This window comes from Tamandua tetradactyla, chromosome 26 (assembly GCF_023851605.1).
Source record: "Tamandua tetradactyla isolate mTamTet1 chromosome 26, mTamTet1.pri, whole genome shotgun sequence".
Lineage (NCBI taxonomy): Eukaryota > Metazoa > Chordata > Mammalia > Pilosa > Myrmecophagidae > Tamandua > Tamandua tetradactyla.
In genome coordinates, this window is record NC_135352.1 from 10,673,830 (window position 1) to 10,699,751 (window position 25,922).

Consider the following 25,922-nt stretch of genomic DNA (forward strand, 5'->3'; position numbering starts at 1 on the left):
CTGTGAAATGCCCTAATAAAAATAATTCTAAAGCCCTTTCCTCAGTTATCTAAATTAATCAGTCATAGACTGGAGTAGACTTCATTTTCAAATCACATTAAAAAAAACATTTCCTTGTGATCCTTGTATTATTAATTTTATTATTTTCCTTTTTTTTTTTTTTCCTCTTTCCAATTGGGTCCTCCCCGTAAAACAAATCCAACCCCTAATGAATGCTTTATAAGAGGAAATATGCTGGTTCTACAGTAACCAAATCCACATTTTAAAATGTTCTCATTCTATTCTCCTGTAAAAACCCTAGATTCCTGGAAGCCATGGTGATTAATGGTGGAAGCTAAGAGCCCAAGAACCTTAGAAAATTAACTTTGAGGTGTCGGAACAGAAGAGAGATGCTCAGTTTTTAACACTGGTCAGAGTCAACATACGTTTACCAGCTGAACATTCTCGGGTGGTGGGTTTGGGTGGTGAGGCCCATTTGCCATGTTCACCATGTGGTTTCGTTCGGACCGCAGACTCTGCCGAAGCCGGTCATGAAGCTTTTTCCGCTGTTTCCTGGATATGAAAAAAAAAGAACATTTATTTTTTCTACTAAGTACATTTCTTAGTGCAGCCAAATCATTCTTCTACCAACACCTACAAGTAACTCAAGGTAATGGATTGGTGGCGAGGGAGAAGGAAGAGGGTACCACTTTGTCTCAGAATCTGCCTACGGGAAGAAGTGGATTGACCAATCCTTAGCAAATCAATTTTAAAAAGCTATATGGGATTCTCACTGAAATTTAGTTGAATTGCTGATGGAGGAAAAAAAAAAGAAAAAATGAGAGAAGTCGGGTTTATATTTCATTAAAGTTCCAATTTTCCTAATCAATTCATCTTTGCTTAAGTCTTACAGATGATTGTCTTAAATACTGTGCTGTAAAATTGATAAAGCTGATTTCATTTATGGGTTTGCCTGTATATCTCTTGGGAGAAAGAAGGCAGTTTTTGAATCTCTACATAGCATGCATAAGAGTGAGGACATGCCGATATATTGCCAATAGATTTTGGCATGATTATAACATAATCTTACTCTAGTAACATTCTTTGTATAACCAGACTATGAATACTGAAATACTGATATCAATTTAATAAGACTCATTAGGATAATTTCATGAAGGCTTATCATCCTCCCTCACTTATTCCATTCTGACAACACAATTCATGGCCTTGATTTTGTGGTATAATTGCATATTGGTTTTGTTTCTGAATGCAACCTTCAGATCATAAAAAGGTCCATGGCCACTTTTAGCAAGAGTATCTTATTATGGCAAAAATAAAGAAACAAATGATAAAAGTTTTATAACATGACATTATCTGAGACTTGAAAAAGTGGGAATTATGGTTAAGAGGGTCAAGTGAAGGGAATTCATGCCGTACAGTAACTGTATTGGTTAATATGGACCAAATTTAAAGGACCAAAGGGTGAATACAAATCTATTTCAATGTCTTCCCATTGTTCTTTGAAAGTTTTGTTTGATTTCCTCCCAAGAGGTCCCTTTTGTACACCTCACACTATGAGAGCATTTGAACTGATGACCGGATTAGATGGGATTGAAAAAGTCACTAGAATGTCCAGAAAACTGCCTTTCAGTAACCAAGTGTTTTCTTTATCTCCTAAGCTGAAGCGCAAAGTGGACATTTTCTCTGCAGTGACATGACAAACTCACCATATGTGACTGCAGCCCTGCTCTTAGCTTGTGTTGGGGGCACCCTTTCATGTGTGCAAGTCTGTTCCCATCCAAGCCTCTCCCACTTCCCCTTTCTTCATTCATGGGACTGTGGTCACATACCAGAAATCCACTGAACACAGTCACACAAATAGCCTTAATTTCTGTACATGCTTAGGAAAGATCCTTGCAAGGAATTATTCTAAGGGAAAAAATAAGGGGAACACCCCTCCCATCCTTGGTTCTACTTGTTGTTGAGACTAGATGGTGGAGCTCGGTTTCCACATAGCCTTCGCTGTGCAATCCCTCTCTGTGCTAAGGAGAGAGAAAGGCATGGAGGGGGAAGGTTTACTTGGTTTTGCAGTAGGCCACCACACACATGATGCCAACTACCAGCAGGGCGATACAGATGCCGGTGATGGTCAGTACTCTCTTCTGGTAGAGCTCTTCGGCTTCTGGAAAGGGAGGAGAGCAGACGTCACCACAGGCCACTTACGCATGGCAGCGCCTAAACGGAACAGGTGCCATGCTGCATGGCCCTGTCCATTTTCAACAAGAAAATGCATACACGACAATTCATCATGTCTACAAATGACTCTGAGGGATGGTACGACATCCTCTGCACTACACTTTGAGCAAAGATGGCAAAGCCGACTGGGGCCATTTATCATAAAACATGTTAAAATGTAAAGTTACTCTAATCGCAGCTATAGATAGATACAATTTGATAGTAAAGTGGCAAATCATAAGCATTACTTGTAAAATAACCATTTGATTAGAACTTCGTTGATTATGTTTTAAAAAGAAAAATCACTTGCAAAGACAACAGGAATTAACACCAACAAAAGGAGCTAGGAATGGCATACCATATCCCTCTTATCCTGTGTGCTCCCTCCCCCACCCCCACTTCTTTTGTTATTTCCCAGCTATTTTATATCATCACCTTATAATATTCCAGTGGTCTTTACAAACAATCATTTCTAACTACTTGTAAAAAACAACACTGAAAACATCTGCAAACATGAGCTTGGCTTGTAGTTTGCAACTAAATTGGGGCAGCATCTCTATGATTTGGCAGTAAAAGGTGCACCTAAGGAGCAATATTGAGTAATAGGGCACTGTATCGGATAGTTCACGGCCAAAATGAAGACTTTCTTTGGAAGACAATTCCTATGTCTTCACTAATTATATTTCGAGAACTAATTTATCCACAGAAAGAAACCACTAGCACAATCTACATGTGATTTACACTAGATTGCACATTCTTGCTTTTGTCAACTTGGTAAACGAGCTCCTGTTCGTTACACTAAGGAAGTGTGACACTTAGAACTTTAAACTGGAGGTACAATGGTACCCTACATGCAATCACAGTCTCCGATTTAAGGAAGTTTTTCTACTTGCAAATGAGTTTCTTTGGGGGATAACTTGATTCTACTAAGACTACTTGGGAATCTTAACAAAATCTGATTTATTGGTCATCCTGATTGCATAGTCCCTCAGCTTCCAGCCAGCCTAAGTACACTGAGTGGAAGCTACAAGTTCACTCCAAGACAGCATTCAGCTGGGGCAAAGTAAGCACGGAAAACTGTTTACTTGCCCGTGTAATCAGTAAGCTGGTCAAAACCTGGCGAGTGTTATACAAATGGAGCTATCTTATCTGGTCATCAATAGGAGATCCTCAAGGGATATCTCCAATCCACATTCTTAGTGTTAGCAATCCCACCTTTTTCTCTATCAAGAGAGGGCAACTCACTGGAAGTTTTCTTGAAACGAAAAAGTGAATTTTAATTTCTTTGATACAGGGGACCTTATCACGAAGCAAAACATTTCCTACAAGCCGAGCCCATGATAATCAAATTCCAGTTAACAGGTCAGGAACAACGTCAAATCAAATTAATGTAGCACTGATTATTAACAGGAGAAGGAGGAAACTAGAAGTCAGTGGGTAAAAGACTAGAACACCGCACAGATTATAAAAAGACAAACCAAAGGGGTTGGAAGTGGAAAGGAAAAACAAACCAAAAGGAGAGACGGACTGACAGAATGACAGAGAGAGTGAGGAAGTAAAAGCACAAGAGAAAAAAGGTTAAAAGTTAAGAAGCCATCTGAGCTCCCTGGCACAGCATGCCTGATACTAAAGGGAGGAAAAATAAATAAACAAAAGAAAACCAGAGGGTAGGGGGGGTAAAGATGGATGCAAAGATGGAAGGGTGAGTCCATACAGCATAACTTCTAACCTAGACTAGCCATGGTGTAGAAGCTACAATTAGAAAGCAAAGCAACTGGTGAGTTGCGGGGAAACAATGCACCAGGAAACACAGAGTTGGTGTCACACATTGTGCCTCAAAAGTCAAATGAAGAAGTGAAACTTTAATGCATATATGTTAATTGCTTGTGCCTGCTGCCCCAAAGCTTCTCCCCCATAGCCACAGGGCAGGGAATTAACTTTTATGAGGTGTTAATCTGTAAACTAAAGCCACTGAAGCCTCTTTCTCGACTTTGGCATCTGATCAGATTTTAGCATCTCTAAGAAGCAGAGGCCTAACCGCCTTAGTCTTTCTCCATGGAACTAAGGACCACAGAGCAGGCTATGATGAGTGCAAGTGTTGTTGCCAAGAAAATTAAGACCCTACCTCTTTAAAACAAGGTCCTTACCTCAAGTTCGAGGAGTCCTCTTTCCCTTACTTTTTAAATTGTTTTTAAACTATAAGGGCATAGTAGCACTTTTCCACTGACATCTTAACATTCTATCTTTAGGAAAAGCTAGGAAATTGCTCCTGCAAACTACAAAACTAGGGACAAATATAAGGGCTAAATAGTAAAAAGGCATCTTGCATACTCAGGATTTCTTTTGACAGTTTGTGTGCGTGTATGTCGGAGGGTATTATTTGATTATAAAACGATAGACTGAGCTGGGTTTGTGAGCAAATGATGAATGATGACCCGCTTACCTTTCCTATGTTATATGGGAACACACAAGTTTTCCAGGGAATTCAGTCACGGGGTGGATGATTTCAAGGAAATTAAAAGGTAGTTCAATAAAGGCCAATGGGTAAAGCGAAAGTACTAAGGTGAACCAATTGAAGTCAAGGCCCATGATTATAGATGTGGGACTAAGATTGGGTATTCACTTATGCATTTGCTGAATGCAGATTCTTCACCCACATTTCTACTTGATTTTTCCATGATTTTACAAGGTCAGCCAACCCCCACAATATTTATATAATAAGGGGAAAATACTTGGAAAATAATATATAAGCAATGGCTTTTCTTTTTTTTTTTTCTTTTGGCATGGACAGGCACCAGGAATCGAACCCGGCTCTGGCGTGGCAGAGCTGGTGTCTGCTGAGCCACCGTGGCTTTTTAAACTCCTTTTTTTTTTTTGTCTTTCCTAATGTGATTTAATCAATAAAACAAGAGGATATCAGAGGCAGTGCTGAGAAAAAAATAATCAATCCATTGGGTAGGCCTGCTTTAATGAGTAGAAACACTTCCAAATCTTTATTCTATGCTGCAAATATTGTAATAAATCAGATCAAGTACATTTTTGGTCTAAGCTGGCCATGCCAAGGTACAGAGCCCTTGTCTTTTTTGGTTTAAATTGACCTTTAGGATCTGTTTTTCCTTAAAGACACACTGTATTGGCTTAGAAGACCTTAAGCAATAAAGTAAGAAAGATGCTGTTAGGGATAAGGGGGAGGGAGTGTTTTCCTGCCTGCAGAAAAGGGCAGTAAGTCTTTTTCAGAAATGGACAACTTTCTCCCCTCACATAGACCACATGCCACCCTAGTGATGGGGGGGCCTCCTCTCTTGCTTCTCACTCCCGGGAGATGTTCTCTGATGCACCCATTCACAGAAATGCTGGTGTTTTCCTGATCAAATCAATGGTTTTCTCCTGGAATGTTTCTTTGGGGGCGATGAGCAATTAGGTTGAGTTTCTATCTCCATAACTGCTTCACTCACCACAAATCACTGAAAGTACATGAGGTGTTGATTCTGAGGTTATCATCCAAGAGATAGGAGCAGCCGTAGGGTGCCCTCGCTGCATGATGCCATTGAAACCAGTGGGATGGGATGGTGAGATAGCCAGTGAATGAGGGCATTGCTTTGTGAACTCAAGACCCTGCTCCAGAGTTGGATGCGGTGTTGAGAAGAACCTGCTGACTCTGCACTGGGGAGCCTCTAGGCGGCAGCACAGCTTCCCTGAGACTTCGGCCTTTTCTCTCCACTATTTAGGATGTATGCCTTCAAAAAGAGCATCATTCCAAAATTGGAGATGCTCGTGTGAGATATGTTCTTTCTTTATGTTTACAGTGTAAAAATTTCTACTTGATGACTTTGTCTGGATAATTTTAGTGACTCAAATTTAATCCCTGTAGCACTGGCATTGCTACCTAAATAGCACAGGCATATTTCTTTCTGTTATTTCCTTGCTCATAAGATAAGGAAGCTGAGTTGAACCTCTCTAAAAAATGAGCAACTCAAATCTGTGCATATATCATGTTGTAATGTAAGGGTTTTTTATTTCACTATATTAAGTAGGTAATTTTTATACTGTGTTTCAAGCTCCCTTCCATCTAAGATGTGGTACGTTTCTCAAGTCGGTGGAATAACATGCTTCTTTTCTTCTCAGGCACCTTGCTTAATTTCTCTTGTTGCCTGATGCACCACTCTGACTTACTTCAGATTTTATATAACACTGTAGCCAGACAGTGGATCAAGTAATATGAGAGAGAAGTGAAATTTGCAGCAGGTGAGGTGATTTTAAACCCTAGGTGAAATTGGGAATAGAAAAGCTGCTGCACTCAGTAAACATTTCAGTAAACTAATCATGGGTTGAAAGCAGAGAAATCATTGTTATAGCTGTATGATCCCTTCTAAAGAAAAAGGGAATTAGTTAGGAACTGAAAGGTAAGAGTAGGAAGGGAAAAGAGATTTAAACTGATAGGCTCTACTGCAGGCTAAAAGGAATGATGATTGGTCCATACCCATAAATTCAATCCCAAGATGCTCTGCCAATGCAGAAAGTTGACAAAAAAGAAAGAAAGGGAAAAAAGTTTCAGAAAAGAGCAATACACCGCACTCCAAAACACATTACACATGACTATTACGGCTTTCCGTGCGTGCACATTGAATAGGGCAGGATGGCGGGCAGTTATGAAGCAGTGCTCAGGTATGCTTCCTTGAGTCCACATTGGGGACTGCTCTTAAGAAGTGTGCAAATTCCAGCACACTAAGTGTGCATTAACCCTTAAAAGACCTTACTGAGGGAGAGGTTGTATATCTGAGTGATCGTACACACTACTTCATTGTTTGGGAACAGAAACATTGACGTTTATAGCCAGAAAAGGCATTAGAGATTATTTTGATCCCCTCATTTTAAAATGAGGCAGAAGCAAAGTTTCATGTAGATGAATTTTTTTTTTCTTTTTTTCTTTCTACCCAAAGACACACATTGGCAGAGCCAGGAGTAGAAACCAAGAGGACAGTAATGTTGTCTGAAAATCTATTGTGTTAAATTTTTTGGCATTTATGGATAGTTATATTTTTTTGTGGCTTAGGCTATTTTTTTAAAAACGATCTCCTTCTCTTCTCCCAATGTTCTGCTTTCTCCATCACTTACATATTTCATTCACAGAAAGTAACAAACCATTCTGATCAAAAAGCCAGGCAGGGAATTGGGACACTGGTCTGTGTCTGTGTTTTTTAAACACAATTCCTGTGTGACATTGGACAACTTCCTATGTCTCACTTTGCCAAACTGTTACAACAACAGTGAGATATTATTACTGGGTTCTTCAGTTCATTTTAATTAATTACTCTCTGAGGTAACAGAGAACAAATTCGATAATATCTCCACACAACCGCTAAGAGGAGCTTGCTGGACTGTTTTCATGGAGCAAACGTAGGTAAGCCTACAGCCAGACTGGCAGACTGACACGACTGCAGCGCCAGCTAAGACCCTGCATAGGCTCAAATGGGGAGAGCAGGGCAAAGCCAAAGAAAAATTCTCCAGAAAAGACTGCCCATTCTTGAAACACAAATAGTTGATCAAGTTTCGTTGGGTGAGACTCTTCAGCGCTTTGCTTATTTTCATTTGGGTGGCAGTGGAGAGGCAGGTGGGAGGTGAGAGCAAATGAAAACAGAGGTTCAGAGGCGGCTATTTTCTTCCCTTGATCACTAATTTGAGAGCTAGCAGGACAGTGTGATAATATGGGGAGGCATCTCTTAGTTTAAAAGAAATTGCAGGGGGAAGAGTGTTTCTCTTACAAAAATGTCAATTCGGGAGTGGCAAAGCAACTCTCAGAGGGAAGGGGAAATTAGAGGAGGTGAGCTGGACGGTCCTGGTTTTTGGTCCTGCTTCTGCCAATGACCTGTTTAGTGACTTGGGACAACTTCTCATTGAAAAAAATGCTTACAATGCCTGCACATCTCACAGGATGGCCCTGAAGCATAAAGGGGATACCGTGAGAGAGTGGTGTGCACTCCTAAAGCTCATGAAATACGCTCGCCAACAGCAGAGAGTTTAACAGCCTTAGTAAGACACACCTTGAGATTTATGCCTCAGGCACTTAACTGCATTTAGGCTTACTTTTGATAAATTTCATGGCCAGGAAACCTCTGAAAGGGTCCTGAAATGTATTCAAGAATATACGCTTTAAAAATTTGCTAAGGAAATGAATCCTCCCAGAGTAAAATAGATAAGTAAAGATAGTAATAAAAATGGGATCACTATGTATAATTGAAAGTCCCCTCTGTTAGAGATCCAGGGTATCGAGGCAAAGAACCTAAATTTCTCATAAATTGAAAGGCTGAAGGGTTAGAGTTAATTTAGCAGCACAATGTTCACAGCCAAATACTTCACCCAAATGAATTTCTCTTGCTTCTGGGCAACACTCAGTTTGTCAGACCGACATTTTGTTTGCCCTTTGCTTCCTTCATATAAACTTTGCAACATCACGGTGAAAAAACCACTTTCCAAAGAAGGTGGTAAGTTTTTGAGGCATTTCCATGAGGATGGGACACAATTTTTCTTCCTAGAAACCCCTCTATCTCTTATCTTTTCCTCCTACCAGTCAGTAATATTTTAAGGGTTAAAATCAAAAGATACCTATGTAAACTCTTTTCAGAGCATCATTATTCCATGCCTACATGAACACTGCTAATGATCTATATTAGTTGCAGAGAAAGCTTGGTTAAGCCTTCAATATAATTAGTGGCATGCTCATGCATACATATTGCTGTATTTACGTTTTATAGGTAAGACTGTGAGCCTAACTATAATTTCATTTCATGGGAAGTCATTCATATCAGGCAGTTCCAATTTCAAATAATTCGATCGGAAATTGGTACTTAAAATTGGAATCTCTTCTGGCCATAAGCCCTAACAAGGAAACAAGCAAAGGAAACATGCAAGCATCAGTCATTCTAGAACTAGGGCAAATTGCTCCTTTGATTTATGTTTACTATTGGTAGCTACATTTCTTTCATTGTGAGTCCAGTAAGCAAAATACACAAACACTTTTCATTTTATGAAGAGGTTATTATTTTCTCTCTGTTCTATTTAATCTAATGTTGGCATAGGCTCATTATGTATCGTATGCTTCCTATTGAACTTTTGCCTAGCCACTACATTTTTCAAATTAAATTAATCGTTCAAAAACACAAAGGTTGCTGTAAACAATCTAGTTTCCTTTTCTACATGTGACTTCCTCTGCACACTAAGCACTATAAAAAATTAATTTAAATTTAAGAGTCTTCAGAAACATATCAACTCACTCATCCTTTGCCTTAGGATTTTATAATTGAAGGAAACTGATTAACCTGTGGGTTAATTTAAAGTTTCAATTGCATTAAAAGAATAACACGACTATCTTCTACCATATCAGTAATAGTTTTTGTTGAAATTTTAAAGCATTTGGGATTTTATTCTATAACATCTGTGCTTGCTAATGCAAATCATCTCAAGGACATATGTGTAGTACTTTCTGGACCTCTGAGATTCTTAAAGGAGTCCTGTCAATGACAGTTCTAAGTAGGACCAATTTAGCAACTGACTTTTATTTTAGACTTACCTTATCAATGTAGATACTTTTTTTCACATAAACCAATCCCTTTGAACCCTTTGAAATGCAATGGGCAACTTTGTCCTTACTCCCAATTTCCATGTACACAAGAACACACACACACACACACACAAACACATACAGAGTAAAATCTCACTAACACTTATTTGGAATTTATGATTATTCTGTCATTGGTTAAAGGTGTCTTTATTCTACTGTCAGCAAGAAACACATGCCTGAAAAATAAATAATTTCAATGGGCTTTTAAAACAGTTAGAAATCAATGCAAATAATGTTTGCACTAAGTAACCTATGACATAAAACTACTTTTACCTTAAAAGTCTGGCTAAGTTCACTCATTTTGAGAATGTGCTAAAATTATATTCTTTTAAAAAATTCTATAATTTGGGCTATCTCTTAATTAGTTTCTATTTTATGTTAATTTATGTATGATGTGCTTGCTTCATAATGCCTCTATCTACTGAAGCTGTGAATGCATTTATATACTTCATAAAGTCTATGAATTGATTATAGATAGCCTGTGCACACACACACACACACAAACACACACACACACACACACCACATTGGTGAACACGATCCTTTCAACTAGGAATTTGGTGTTAAGATAGGTCAAATTTGAAGCTCACTAAACTTGACAGTATTTATCTACAAAGCACTATACATATATTTTATTTCAGGGCAAATTGCTGCCTTCAAGAAAGCCATATTAAATATACATTTGTTCCTTTCATATTTAAATCAGTTTTTATAAATCAATTAATGACCCATAGGGCATTCTAACCTGAATCACTACATGAAATCCTAATAATGTAATTCAACTACTAATAAACTTAATTTTACAAAATTGTACTTTCAGAACATTTTTCTTCAGGTAAAAATGGGATTTGGTAGTTTTTTAATATTTCTATTTGAAGCTGGGGAATTTCTTTTCTTTTAAAGTGTAACATGTTGTTTTCCAGACTTTATGAACACAAGTTCATATACAAATGCCCACTGTAGCATTTTCTACCCCTTTGTGCAGACTTCACTGATATTTGAACATACAGTTCTTAAGAGCAGAAAAAATTCCCATATTTTCCTGCCTTCTCTATGGGGGTATGCAGAGATAAGAACTGATAGTTTAAGATTTAGCGGTTAGGAAATTAGCTCTGTGCAAGTCAATTTTGGAGAGCAATTTCTGAGTAGAACTTCTTCCTTCTCCAGACATGTAGCATCATTGAGGCACAGTCATTACATATTTTGTTCATAAATGTGCTTCCTATCAATCTTGTGTCAAATCAGCTTAAATACGAATGTTGCCTTCCTGGTTGTCTTCCAAAAATGTCATTTAAAGCTTAGTAAAGAATTTATTTAAGGAATCACACTCTGATTTTCATGAAAACATAATGGCCATTTTTTTTATAATGGCCATTTTAAGTGATGCCTTATGAAAGAGAAAATGGTCTGAACGACATGAGAACATTTTCTCTGTTTACTATTGCCATGTAACTCCATTATTATTCCAGGAAATATTCTCACTTTTAATTCTTTACTCTATTTAGCACCGTGACATACTGCCTTTAATGCATAATGAAAATTCCTATTATGCCAAAAATATTCAGAATTTTCATTAAATTATAAAATACAAATTTAATGTATTTATCCAGTCAGATTTTATTAAATTAATGTTATTTAATTATATATATAAGGAAAGGCTTTGCTATATTAAGTAAAATTTCATTTTTCTTTTCTACTTTTACTCTCCATCTTATTTACCTTTAAAAAGTTAATCTATAACCATGGAGAGAAATATTCCAACTGCGTGCATATTGTCTAAAAATTTGTGAATAAAATAGACTGTGCTCAAAAATTTAGCAAAGTCAATTTATCATTTTTTTTCACAGAAAATGGCCTATGACACAATCCTTGATATACAACCTATGTAAAAACATAAGTACAGGTTCACTTATAAATGATTGAATATCCTGGGTTTAATCTCCTTATACATACATTAAGCATTTATTCTGATAACTCCTATGACTGTTAATAGGAATTATAGAATGTTACTCTTTGCATTTGTCTCATCAATGGTAAATCTCCAATTATTTTATGGCAATTAAATGACCAACTTATATCCCTGTTTCTCATGTTTCATGAACTTAAATGCAATAAGCATGTGAGATATTTCTTCAGGTTAAGCAAATGACCATCTAAATTAGGGGTTGGCAAATTATGGCCTGTGCACCAAATGAAGCCTGCTTTTGTGAGTAAAGTTTTATTGGTACACAGCCATGGTAATCCATTTACGTACTGCCTATGGCTGCTTTTGACTATAATGGCAGAGTTTAAAAGTTGCGAATTACCCACAAATCCTAAAAAATTTACCGTCTGAGCCTGCACAGAAACATTTTGTGGATCCTTAATCTAAATGGATAATTATATGGAATCTGTTTTGAATCTATTGCTTTGAAAGCTCCAGAATCAAAAGTGACTTTGTGCCAGTTCACAAGAGAAGGACTAATACATACTTTCATTACTCATGCTGTTATATACAATGTGAACTGGGTCTTACAGGGGTGATGTTCAAAACTTTATGAAATCATAGAAATGCACTGGAATTTCCCAGTTCTGCATTTAAAAATATACATTCTAGAGTTGAATTATTATATTTCAAAGCAAGTCACAAGCATTTTTAAAGCTATTTTTTCACTCAAGTTACCTTTGAAACCAAAATAAGGGCATGCTTTGATTGTTTAAACTAGTCCTGAATGACTTGTTTCCTAAGCAACATAAATATAAGTCAGGAGATCTCATTTGCTGTGCAATGTTTGTTTTTAATCTTCCTACTCAGTGCTTCTTTTATACCTAAATGCAAACTGTTTCATTAATGAAGAGAAACATCTGAACTCTTTTTATTATGTTTATTTGTTATAAATAATACATTCTGAACCAAAAATTAACTTACCATCACTTCAAGTGCATATTGGTTACAACTTAGCAACATGCTTCTCAGGCTGCTGCCGTTTTATAAAGAAGATGGACTGTTTAGCGGAATGATTTTATTTTATCAATACAAGTGAGACTTTTAAATGCCTTTATTATAATTTCACTGTTTGATATTGACTGTATCATTTTGTATCACATGATTCAATGTCAATTTCATAAATATCCGGAACCTCACACGCCTATTAGTATCTCAGAGCCAACTAGTCACAAACAGAGGAAGTGATACAATCGCTTTTGTTAATGTTCTCATGCGACAGGCAGAGGCAGTCAATATTAGACCTGGTAAAACGCATCTAGCTCTAGGTGAAATCTGAGGGGAGATGCAGCAACAAGAAAGCAGCACCGACTGCGCATGCTCCTATTCAGGCAGAGACAGAAAGGGAGTGGACGTACTGTAGAAGCTGGCCATTACGTAGTTTTGGCAGCGATCACCAGTAAACTCATTTGGGCACCTGAGAGAAGAAACAAAAAACAATGGTAGAAAAAACAGAGAAAAAGAGAAGAGGTGAATATACGCTAGAAAGAAGCTCCTTCAGTGTCAATTGACTGAACTTGGTGAGTTCACTTTCAGAAACTGAATCTTTGTGCTAATTATGGCTTTCAGACTCTGGTGTTTCCCCAAATGGTTTAAAACTTTGGATGGCATGCGGTGCTTTGGACAAAATACAGAAAGATCCCAGCATTTCAAGCGATCGCTTTCTTTCAAAGGAAACCACTTAAAATGAAATCTCATGCTTTATTCATCTCCGTTGTCCATGTGACAGCTTTGGTCAAAGATGCTAGAAGGAAATGCTTTTTGGCTAGACTTCCTGCCATATTTGCCAGCATCACTGGCCATCCCCACCTTCACATGGATGGCCCTTGCTGGGGGACAGTCAACCGAGGTCATACTGAAGTGGGTTTACGCCCTCAGTTTTTGAGCCATAATTAGAACAAAAGGAATCAGCTACAACTGAGCTGCAAAAGCACCAAGTGGCAGTGATTGTTGCTGTAGTTTGGAGGAGAAAGTAAATTTCAGATTATTTTAACATACTTTCTTGGTTTTGGACTTTCATGGGCACATTCTCAGTACATCTTGTTCCAGTGAATCCAGGTAGGCACCTAGAGGGCAAAAATGTGATAAGCAATAGAATGCTAAAGACACTGAACTTTCAGACTGGCAATTTTCCTCCTATGGAATATGGAGATACCTACAAATGACCTGGTTACTGAGCAACTTAAAATAAAAAAAGAGCACATATTTAGAAAACCATGTCCCATGAAAACTATTGGTTGCAGATATTTTTGTCGTTGTGTGCTTCAGTCTTCAAAAAAAGATGAGTTATGAAATTTAACTAGAGTGAGGTTGGAAAGTTGAATACAAGTGGCAAAGCATGTGCAGCTGAGTCATTTTATTTTCTCTTTGGCAGTACCTAATTTGCTGAGCATTGACCTTTACTTCATTAAAACAGTGGTTTTTATAAGAACTTATTTTTATTATTAAATGACCCAGAAATTGTATGTGCATTTATATATGCATGTATGGTATATATGTAGGTATATATGTATAGGTATACATATAACCAATTTCATACTTATTTCATAGATATTTTTATGTATGCTAAATCATGAGCCCTGGAAATGGTTAATGTTGGACTCTAAACTGGGCTAGAAGTCAAACACTTTCATAGTCAGGTGACAACTGACAAGTAAAACTATATACCCTAGTTCATTTTTTAAGTTATCACAAATTGTGTCTCATTTTTCATACTGAAGGACAGAGAGTAGAAGCAGATTCTTATTAGTATAAATTTCACCTAACCCAATCATCCCAAATCAAAGGCAAATGCATTTTAAAATTTAGAACAAGTAGTCTGTTACAGTAGCATTTCATAGATGTCATTTACATTTGACATAAAATTATTTTGAAAAACAAATTTTATTTACTCACCCATTCTACAATCTTGATATAATATTGTCCTTAAGGTTATAAGGTAGGGGCATGCTTAATTATGGAAGCCCTTTATAATTGATCTTTTTTGCACCTGTCACTTTTTAGTAACTAAGGCATTTGGGATTGGATTCATTCTATCCAATTTAATACTCCAATAAACAGAACCATCAAAAGGTTCTAGTAAGTAAATATACTTACAGATAGCAAAATGTTATTCAAATGCTCAACACACATAACTATAAATATAGTAAATAGTTTAGCTATATAATCATCACTATATAAACCATCTACCTAATAGAACTTAGTTCTGGTAGCACATACCTAGTGATTTATATACAATCCTTTCTTCTCCATAAATAAAAACAAACACTATCTTTTTGGCCTCAAACAGATTGAAAAAAATCATTAATTTTTACTAACATAAGGGTGATTTCTTTTCATAGTCTTCAAGCCAAACTCAATGTTAAAAACTGTTACCGAGTAATTTGGTATATCTGATTCTCCTACGTCATGCAGAATGCTTTGCAAAATAAAACATTAGCAGTTACAGAATTGTTGCCCCACGAGTACTTGTGTAAACTTACAGCCTAATTAAGATTATTAACAATGATACCATATAATTACAATTTCATTGCACCTATTGCATTTTTTGATACGAATAAAAATTTTCATATTGATCACATAACAATTCACTTTTTCATACAAAAAAAACATAGACCATGGCATAAAATGTGGGATATTCTGTGTGTGGGGGGAGGTGGGGATGGGAAAAACCATTTGAGTTAAGACAAGAAATGTCCTTATTTAAGGAAATGAAATGAACAAATAGCTGGGGACTAGTGACTCCCTTAAGGAAGGAATTTATTTGTTAGGAAAGTGTCATGTAGGCATCTTAGATGCAAGGAGTTCTAAGACCAGAAAGCACAGGACAAGAAGGAAACAGGGTTAAAAATTGCATCAACTCAGTTTTCTAATTACTGCAAAATTTTTCATGTGATGTTTGCTAGAATACCAGCATGACGGGATTGTGGTCTATCTATGTCCTATGACCATACAGAATATTTGGTGCAGTTATCACTTATTGGTACTCAAGATACTCAAATCCTTTTTGGAATTCTCACCTACATCTCAACCCAAACTATCTTTTCACCCACATTTATCTTCACTTGGGAACTGAACAGCCTTCATGTAAAGCCTGAGTACTGGAAGTGTGGTCCGTGAACTAACAGTATCAGTGTCTTCTGGGAGTTTGTTGGTAAAAATGCAGAATCTTAGGTCCCAGTCTGGAAATACTGAGTAAGAATCTGCAATTTAACTAGGGCCCCAGGAGACTTGAATGTATTTTAAAGTTGAAGACACAAGGGATTATGAACTCAGAAGAAGGAGTATATAGTATCCTCTGATTGGCTTTATTGGGCCTCAGTTTCCTTAGTGATAAAATGGAGGGATTTAACTAAGTGCTTTTCAAAGGTTTTCTTAATCGACACATCCTAACATGAGGAATCACTGAGTTTCTCCTGCAAACACTAGCAGTCAATCAGGGATGATAGAACACAAAGACTTTTAAAAATCATTTTTGATAGAATGGATTTTTAAGGCAATCATGGAGGTAAAGCAAACAGCAAATGTCTATTCCTGAGCAATTTAAGTGTCCAGCAATAACAATCATGTAACTTTTGTGAACATTTGTAGTTGCCAAATCAGATGGAAGGAGACGGAAAGTGGGACAGTTTCTGCATTAGCCGATGGCAGGCTGCACTGAATGTGTAGAGAAGGCATATGCAAAAGAAAACCCATACAGCTTACAACCTCTGAGTAAATCTATGGAATAACTTCGAAAAGAATAGGGAGCATGTCTGGCTTTTCATTCTTTCTATATTAGTATTTCACGTTAAGCATGATGTCCAATCTATTACTTTTCTAAGAGGTGAGAGTACAGTCAATTTAATCTGACATTTGAACAATATGCTTTGGCATGAATCTGAGCAAATTCCCCCAAATTTATTCCTTAGAAGAATCCAAGTGTTTGAACAATAATCAAGTCCCTGTTGCCGCTTCAAAATACATATACCCTTTGTTTCATTATCAGATTAGAAAACAGAACTCTTGCTTTTGTTCTAGGATTTGCTCCCAGCATGATAAACAGTCTTTGTTCTATAATGGATCTTAATGATATGATAATTCTGTCGGAAGGCATTGGTTCTTCCAATGTACACTTCCTGGACCTCTACTTCTCCATGTCCCAACTGCATGCCCTGGTTTGGGATCCCCTCCTGTTCTGATCTTCTTCACTGCACTTACCTGTGATGGGATAGTCTGTTCTGTGCTTTCTCCTCTACTTTATAAGGAGCAGGGTGAGGATAGTGGCCACTTACCTGTGATGGGATAGTCTGTTCTGTACTTTCTCCTCTACTTTATAAGGAGCAGGGTGAGGATAGTGGCCATATTTTTATTTATTTATTTATTTTTTTGTATCTCTAATTCCTAGCCCAGTTTCTGGCTTGTACAGGGCACTCAGAAAACGTTTGTCTATCTGCACCTAAGGTAGGATCAGACTGCAATGTCCAATCAAAAACTGTATCAAAAGAGACTTTCGCAAATTGATTTGCCAAGTATGGATTTAAATAGAAATTCTATTTTTTATATTTTAAACACACTCTCCTCTATGTATTCCCAAATAATTTTTTTTTTTTAACATGAGCAGGCACTGGGAATTGAACCTGGGTCCTCTGGCATGGGAGGCAAGCATTCTTGCCTGCTGAGCCACCGTGGCCCGCCCCAAATAATTTTTTTTTAATGGGAAATTCTGGTGCTCTCCTCACCACAGATCCTCCCTTCCCTAAGTAAAGACCTTTAACAGTGTGTTTGCAATCCTGAAGAGTCTATCACTCTTTAACAAGTTTATATCTTAGATTTATATCTCATTACTAAAATACCAGTTTACCTAGAATTCAATAGACCAGTACAATCTACCTGCCAAGATCTCTTCATGGCCACAGTAAAAGAAAAACTATTCTTAATAATAACTTTGACACACTATTAATATCCTGATATATCTACTTCATCATTACACATGAATTCATATATTTTGAGAATTAATTCAGTGTTTGGTGTACATTTCTATATTCTAACCAAATAAAATATTTTCTTTTTATTTGTGGAGTCTCTAGATATATTTAAAACTATCCATAGATCCCCCAAGAAGCTTCTGTTTATTTGGGGGCAGACAATTTTAACAATCATTTATAATTTATGGTCAATCTCTAAAGCATCCTTAGGCATGTTTTCTCTTCCTTTCCTTATTTCTTGGTTTCATTAATTTCTATCAGTCCCTCCCTTGATCAGGCAGGGGAAGACAGAAAAGGTCCATCTGATATTCCATCTCTCTTTAGTCACCACTCCACAATGAAATATTTGGAGAATCTTAAAAGACCATGACTAAAAACGGAGTACTTATTGTTTTTTGTTTTTTGTTTTCTGTTTTTTTTTTATTCTTCAACTCTATTTGCATCATTTCCTTTATTACACAGCATCTGAAATAGTTGTTTGGTGACCATTTTGCAAACATTAAATAATGGAAGTGTCAAAAATATACATTGAGGAATACTGGTGGGTTTAAGTGATAAACACCATGGCTTTTCACCTTCACCCTGGGTAAACTAGAATTGGCAGTGTATGCACTAGCTCAAATATTTGTGCTGCTCTGTTTTTCTACAGTATCATGTTGCAAATGCTGATTTTTCTCACCCCTTAGCCTGCTCAGCATTCTAGCCAGAAATCACCCACTCACTGGCTGAGTATCTGTGTTACAGATTATTCTTTCCCAAATGTATTATTACTATTAGTCTGCATTTTTCCAAGATGAAGCATATTCTGTTATCTAACTATAACTGAAATTTCTTGAGGTTTGTATATGCTTTTCTAATTTGTGTTTTAGTGTTCTTTTTGGTATCCTATGCAGAAGACATTTATTTCCCCAAAGGACTGCTGCCTTCCAAATCATTAAAGAAAGTATTAAATAAAAAATGTTCCAACAATGTTTCCTTCAGATACAACCCTGTACCTCCCCATCACCATTCAGCTATAATGTATTATCATTCTCTTTTTTATTATGATCTGGGGACCAGTTTCCCATCCATGAGATGATAGTATATATATGTATATAATGGCCATGCTGGACTCAGCATAAATGCTGAGGAAAACATATTTGAGTTGTATTGGCTCTCGAATGTTGATTGTCAATGTCTGTGACAGGCAATCCCCAAAATGAGGGTGGCAGTGCCTATGAACTCACTCTTTGTTTGAACTTTGGCGCCCTCCCTCAGGTTCTGTTTGCACAGCTTGTCCTGAAATGCTCATCTGCAGACTAAACCCCTGGCCATTGTTTATTCTACATGATGTATCTTTAAGTTTGGGGTCAAACCGTTCAATCGGATATGGGATCACTCTACATCCCATACATCTCCACATCATCCTGACACAATGACATAATGACTGTTAATCTGAGATTCCTCTCTGCAGGATGGCTTTCCTGATTCATCAAATAGCCTTATTTTATAGTTCTTTCTACTCTACCTACCTCATTTTACAATGGAACATTTAAATATCCACATTTTACTTAAACCATTTAATATACATATTTGAAAACCGTGCATTTTATTCTAGATCAACTACATACTTGTCAAGGACTATTGCATACACTTTTTTTCCCCCTTAGACCCTATGCCTCTAACTCATTTGGGTTGCCCATTAAAATTTTCCTTAGCTCTTTAAATTATCTCCTTCACAGTACTCAGCACACCTCTGAATTAAAATAATTAAGTTAACGACTTGAAATAGTCTTGTCATTCTTAGTAGCTTATGCTTTCATGAGGGCAGAAACCCACCTCTTTTTAATCACCACTTCATCCCCAGTACTAGCACAGAGTCTGGCTTATAGAAGTTGCCTCTGTGGCTGGCTGCGTGATTTCATGAGAACAAACAGAAAGCAAGCTATTCTAACTTGACACAGGATCGCACAAACATTGGTTCTTTTAAGAACAAGAGTATTTCCCTTGATCTACCTTGGTAAGTCAAAGTGAGTTAATTAAAAATTAGTAAACACATGCCAGGATCCTCCGCATCTGAGGGGACAGAAGAAATAGAAGACACGGTCCTCAGAAGAGCTGATTATCTAGATCTAAATCCCATGAATCCTAACCACCTCTCACAAATGCTGCCTATATCTGTCAAATGGTACAGTGTTCAAGAATAGAGAATGCTACAAATACTTGTAATGCTGACACTAAAGAAAGAACTCTTTCTGGGCTGGAGTTACTGTGGAGTTAGCTGTTTGTTCTTATGGCCAGGAAGTTCTAACCCAATTCATCCCCTATCTTCTTTTATTGATTCCAAATGTTTCTTTCTACAGCCATGATAATGAAACTATAAGCATGAGTTTGAACCATGACCCCCTCATTCAATTATGTTAATCCATCTATAAGTAACTACGATGAATATCATAATCATCACTATTATTATGCCAGGATTTTATAAAGCTTCAATTTTAGGAAGTGTCATTGCCTTTCTCTCCTCTATCTAATTTGGTCCCCATATTTCTCTAAGCTTTATGGAAGTCTCTCTTTCCTGAAAATCTGCTATGTTCATGGCGCCACTTGAGAAGTTACTGACTCTCTATTATTTTTTAAGTCTTCTACTTGACCTTCAAGTCTCAAAATCTGGCTCAATGTCTAATTTAGTCGTTTTGTTTTTCCCTTCCCAGGATAGAGCTGCTGATCCAGATTTGCAAGTCACTCTTGCATGCGGAAAGATTCACTGCCATCTCAACCTGCCTGTCTGATAGAGGGAAAGGACTCCAAAAATTATGGCTGTGTTTATAAAGTTGTTCCCAATTTATCCTGCTTAGTCATTCTATTCCTTCTCTGAATTCTGATAATCTTAATAATAAGCAAGGTACAATTTGGAATATATTGACTCTAATTGATTTATTATTTTGGCTCTTCAATTTTCCTAAACAGGATAAATTCCCAGGAGCCAAAGGCCATCTCTTATATTTTTGCTGTGCTTTAAAAGATGCCTGGCATCAATCCAGCTACTCTATAAACAAGTGTAAACTAATATTGCATTTACTGAGGTTAATTTATTATTACATATTTTTTGTAACTTTGTCTCCTATAGTTTATGGTTCTCATTACGGGCTCTTAAAATAATGCATCATATTATATGGGCCCTTACAAATTCTGCAAGATTTCATAAAAATTAATTTTACAAAAAACCCATAAAAGTTAGTGGTTGAAAGTACCTCCCATCTTCCCAAGTTTTGCCTGTTTATTGTTTTTGTTTAGTCTTGTTTTTGTTTCTAAGAAAACTAGTGCTTAGAGATATTAAATGACTTAGGAAAATCATGACAGAGCTAGCTTGTGGCCCCACCAAATCAAATAGAAACTACATTTATTAAAGAAAATGAGGAACTGGGGTTTAACCATGATTAAACAATCTGTTAAGGCAGGTGTATGTATTTTTTCAGTGTCTACAAACCATATGTAATATCACCACTTACTTTTTACTGTAAGAAAAAATTAATCTAACTTTGTTTCCCCAGAGTTAGAAGTACTTTAGCTGAAATGAACTCATTTAATTTCATTTAGTCTCTTGGAAGAAACTTGGAGAACATATTAACTCTGTTACAAATAAAGAGATTATGCAAAGAGTTAAAGCAAAAGGGATCAAAAGTGTTCAGTAAAATTGGTGGTTAAATCTCTAATCCCCTTATGATGAAGCCACATCTGTCCACTGAGCAAATATTGTGTATATAAACAGAGTCTGGTATTAAAATAACTTTTAGATTACAAAAAGATCTCAGCAACATCTTCGGAAATAGTTATCACTGAAACTGTTCAGCAAAACAAAGACAGACAAGAACAAGAGAAAGGAAAGCACAGAGGAAAATCTGAAACATTTTATATTCAAATGATCTTGTTTCTTTGAAATACATGACTGCATAGTACTTTCAAGTGAAAAAAAAAAAAGAATGATTCTTTTTCTCAACTTATTTAATTTGGAGTAGTAACTATGCTTTCTTCAGGGGTAATTTTCAACTATTTTAGAGAGAAGAGAAACATGAAAGATGAGAACCACCAATGAAACTCTCCCCACATGGTTCCTAGGGGGTGAAGTCCGTGCAACCAGCAAATATCTCCTCTGAGAAGCGCGTAACTACTATATGGTTAAGCCATTTGGAGCACCTTATTCTAAACTGAGACAAAAGATTTGCTATAAAATCTTCTACCTCAACTCCCAAGAAGACATCAGTGGATTAGGCGACCAGAGAGACTACTTGGAAACGTCTATGCTTGTGGTGTTTCTGAGTCATGTCTTTAGTCGGGGATAAAGCTTATTTGGAATGATGTGGCTCATGCTTCAGCAATGTTCTGCTCTAGACAGACGGACCATATGGAAACTATGAACTGGCTTCACAGAAAGGACCATGATGAGCCAAGGCATCGTTTTTATGTTTTCTGTTTCTATTCAAGTAGCCTAGTGAATAACATATTCTCCTAAGACATGGTATAGTGTGAGCCTTTGTTTAATTTCTAAGCAGTGATTATTTTAAATATGTTTTTAATAGGAGAATTTAAAACACACTCACTTATCTCTTGCACTTAAAAAAAACAAACAGGCCTGAAATATTTTGGACATTTAATATTTTCCAATTCTTCCTTCAAGGTACTGGCTTGTTTTGATACCACAATAAGTGTCATGGTCCAAAAGGAGAAAAAAAAAAGTTCTCAGAACCATAGATGTCAAAGATTAGCTTTGACAACAAGATCTAGTAATAAGCTCTAACACTTTCCTGAAAGATTCTAATTACCACACACGCACACACACAAAAGTCATGCCAATTTGCTGAGAATCAGAAGGCAGGCATGAGCAGTAGACCATTAGCTTGAGAAATGCAGAGTATTTATTCGTGGTAAGCTGCTTTAATAATTTTTAGAGAAGTAACAAATGCTTCACTAGAAGATTCAAAAATAGAGTGAGTATTTTTTTTTTTTTTCTGGATTGGGCTTAAATTTTAACGAAAAACTGTGTGGGTAAAGAAAAATTACAGTTGTTGGCACAGTTCCAAAATGGAGCAAAAGAACAGCGCTTAAGTGATTGCATGTTTTGCATAGGACGTGGGAGGGCTACAGAATAGCTGAAATTAATATGTGGAAAATAACTGCACTGGTTCCTTAGAGGTATTAAGAAACTATCACACATACTCACTCAGCTTGTAAATCTCTGCAAAGGCTATGATGAAAAATGATCGTGTTTCATTATTATAATTAAAATTTAGCAATCTCAGGTGCTTTCCTAAAGAAGTAAAAATACGAGACATAGGTAATATGCGTACAATTATTTCAAAAGAAAAATTTAAGGAAATCTAACTTACTTTTTCAAGGAAATTTATTAAAACACAATTACACTGCATGCTTAAGATTAGGAGAGAATAAAAGGCTTTTTTCATATAAAAATAAGTCTCCTATTTTACAGATTATAATTCTCAGCTTCGGGTATTTTCAATTTGATTAGAGAAAATCTTTTAGGAAACTATAAAATTGGTTCATCTGAATTAACTAGATACTATAACTTTGGGGGTGCCATATTTGTGCCATAGCCACTGTAGGATGGCAGGACCAAGAATGAAAGAGACAGATGTTTATTCTTTGCATAGGTTTACAGATTTGGTGCTTTGATTATTAGAGAGTGAATCACTGAGATAATTTTAAAACAATGAACAGAGATAGTCAAATGGGATCACTCAGACCTGAAATAATTTCTTTTCTAAATATTTTTTTTTCATTTTTATCTTGCTCTAAACATTTCAATACACTTATACCTATCATTTCATTTGGCTTATTACCATCACCTGTGTCCATGAAGGATGCGTTGAACTACTAATTGTGGTTAGAATTCTATATTCTTTTGACTCTTGGATTTTAGTCATTATATCAGATCCCATTTCACTTTATAAATTATGTCTTCATTGACAAATTCAGCTAGATAACCTTTCAACTTTTCTTCTGGCATTGTTTCTACTCTTTTAAAAGTAGAGATTTTGAGGACAAGAAAGAACAGTTCTGGGGGATTCGCGTCCACAGTTATGAGGTCCCATTAGATGTATCATGGAGAAGCCCCTGTCTACCACATTACAAGGAAAAACAAACATGGCCCACAAAGCCATCGTTTCTGAAGGTGTTATGATTTTAAAACAGAAGCCATTAATTTAAGAAGCACTTTATTAGTTATAAACATAATTAAGACTTCTTAGAACCGGCACACAAACATCCATATACCATTTGCATAATGAGAACAAGGCAAATGGCCTCGTTCTTGTGCTGTTTTCTTTTTGCCAGCTATTATTTTTAGCAGCTCAACTGCCTCTCGTACACACTTGCTCTCCCTTGTCTCTACTTAGGTCCGTGCTTATGTTGTAGGAAAGAAGACGATGTCAATGATGGCATAGTGTTTCCTCATTCAAGACAAGCTTTGCTACTTTAGAACACTGTAGCCATTGCATGTTTGCAAATTGCTTATACAATTTGTTCAATGTTCTACAATCATATTTCTTTTTACAACCATATATTTAAAGGAATATGTCTAAAATACCCAGCTCTGTGGACACAGTGATTGGTAAACAGCAAAATAGATTGTGCATATTTCATTATTTTAGTAAGACATCAAACATCTTTTACTCACATCGAATTACATGAGTCCATATACCACATAGAAACTAAACATCAATAGATTTCAAAATGCATGGTACAATGCTTTTGAATGATTCTTATTGATTTTTACAATAAGTTTAACATTTTTAATGCACTTATAGTACCACTGTCTTAATCTACTTATGTAAATAGATGAAATTTGATATTTAGTGGTGCATCAAATCCTTCCAGCTATTGGAGAGTGTCATTTTAGATATATCTATAAGTAACTGCAGAGCATGAAAGTATACTGCCCTCTACACACAATGATGCTACACACACTAAGTGTATTTGAAAACACAAGCAATTACTGTCTTTTGGCTAGTGAGAGCTACCTAAATTACATTTAAAAAAAAATAGTTATGAAACAATAAGACAATGACAAGTGTAAGAGATACGTCAGTAAAGTGTCTTTGGCCTCTCTGATTCTTTTGGTTGTCCTACCTATTGCAGGTGTTCACCGGGCTAAGAAAAGAATATTATCTCACAGCTTAATGCATCAAATGTTATAGGCATCTATGATACTTGCATATCTCTTCTAGGTAATAACAAAAATCACGAGGAAAGCAACATTGTAAACATGAAGGCAAAAAAAAAAAAACATTAAAAAAAGCCCAAAAAACAATTCTGGATATAACAAAGAAGATGAAAAATGGCATGAATGTTTCAAAAGACTCTACAAATTAAACAGCATTTGCTATAACACAACTGGAAAATGAAACGATACATTATGAAATACGGAATCATCCGAAATAAGCAGTTATGGATATAAGTCACAAGAAGGATTTTTTTCTTACTTGCACAAGTATCTTGAAGGGTTTGAAAGGTCTTTCACCATGAAGCACTCGCCTCCATTCACACAGAAAGTCTTCTCGTTCTCTGCACATTTTACAAGATGGCTTGTCCCAGTGGTAGATGTAGAAGTAGCTGCAAAGGAGATAAAGAAGGGGAAAGGTTCACATCTAATAAGACCTTCTTAACAGTCTTAACGTTAAATACTCTTGAAAGAAGCATTCATACAAAGTACAGTGGACTTCACTGTTTTCAGGATTAGTAAACAACAACTAATAATTTAGGTACTTTCTAGGTATAATTAGAGTTAAATTATAGAAGAGTTAATTATAGAGCACGTTAATTAAATTAATTGCAATTAAATAGGAAAAGGGGCTCAACACTTTAATGACCAATATTTTAACTTTTAATGTAACTGGAAAAGAGAAGATCTGTTATCGTTAAGTAAAATATATTTTCCAGGATGGGTTCAAAAGTAATGATTTAAAGCCACATCAGTGCAGCTCAATTTTTTATTGGCAACAAATTGATAAAGTATTTGGAAATCCATGTTTCGTATATATATATATAGCAAAAAAATATATAAGGAGCTTATTATCAGCTCCTAATAAAAAAAATTATATTATAAATTGAATACAACATACATATCAGAAGCCACGTTATCCAA

General features: G+C 36.3%; 1 protein-coding gene across 6 annotated transcripts in view; it reads right to left on the reverse strand.

Moving 5' to 3' along the window:
- The window catches only part of NRG1 (neuregulin 1), a 1,096,123-nt gene that overhangs the window by 10,022 nt on the left and 1,060,179 nt on the right, over nt 1-25,922 (reverse strand). For 4 of the 6 annotated variants that reach the window (XM_077144414.1, XM_077144416.1, XM_077144413.1 and 1 more), the window contains 4 exons: nt 25,261-25,390; nt 13,815-13,882; nt 2,059-2,161; nt 426-552 (listed from right to left, as the gene is read on the reverse strand). In XM_077144414.1, coding sequence (XP_077000529.1) covers nt 426-552; nt 2,059-2,161; nt 13,815-13,882; nt 25,261-25,390 — 428 coding nt within the window. Of the gene's footprint in view, nt 1-425; nt 553-2,058; nt 2,162-7,136; nt 13,234-13,814; nt 13,883-25,260; nt 25,391-25,922 lie in introns of those variants that run through there. The other 2 variants (XM_077144415.1, XM_077144417.1) reach the window with 2 other exon arrangements.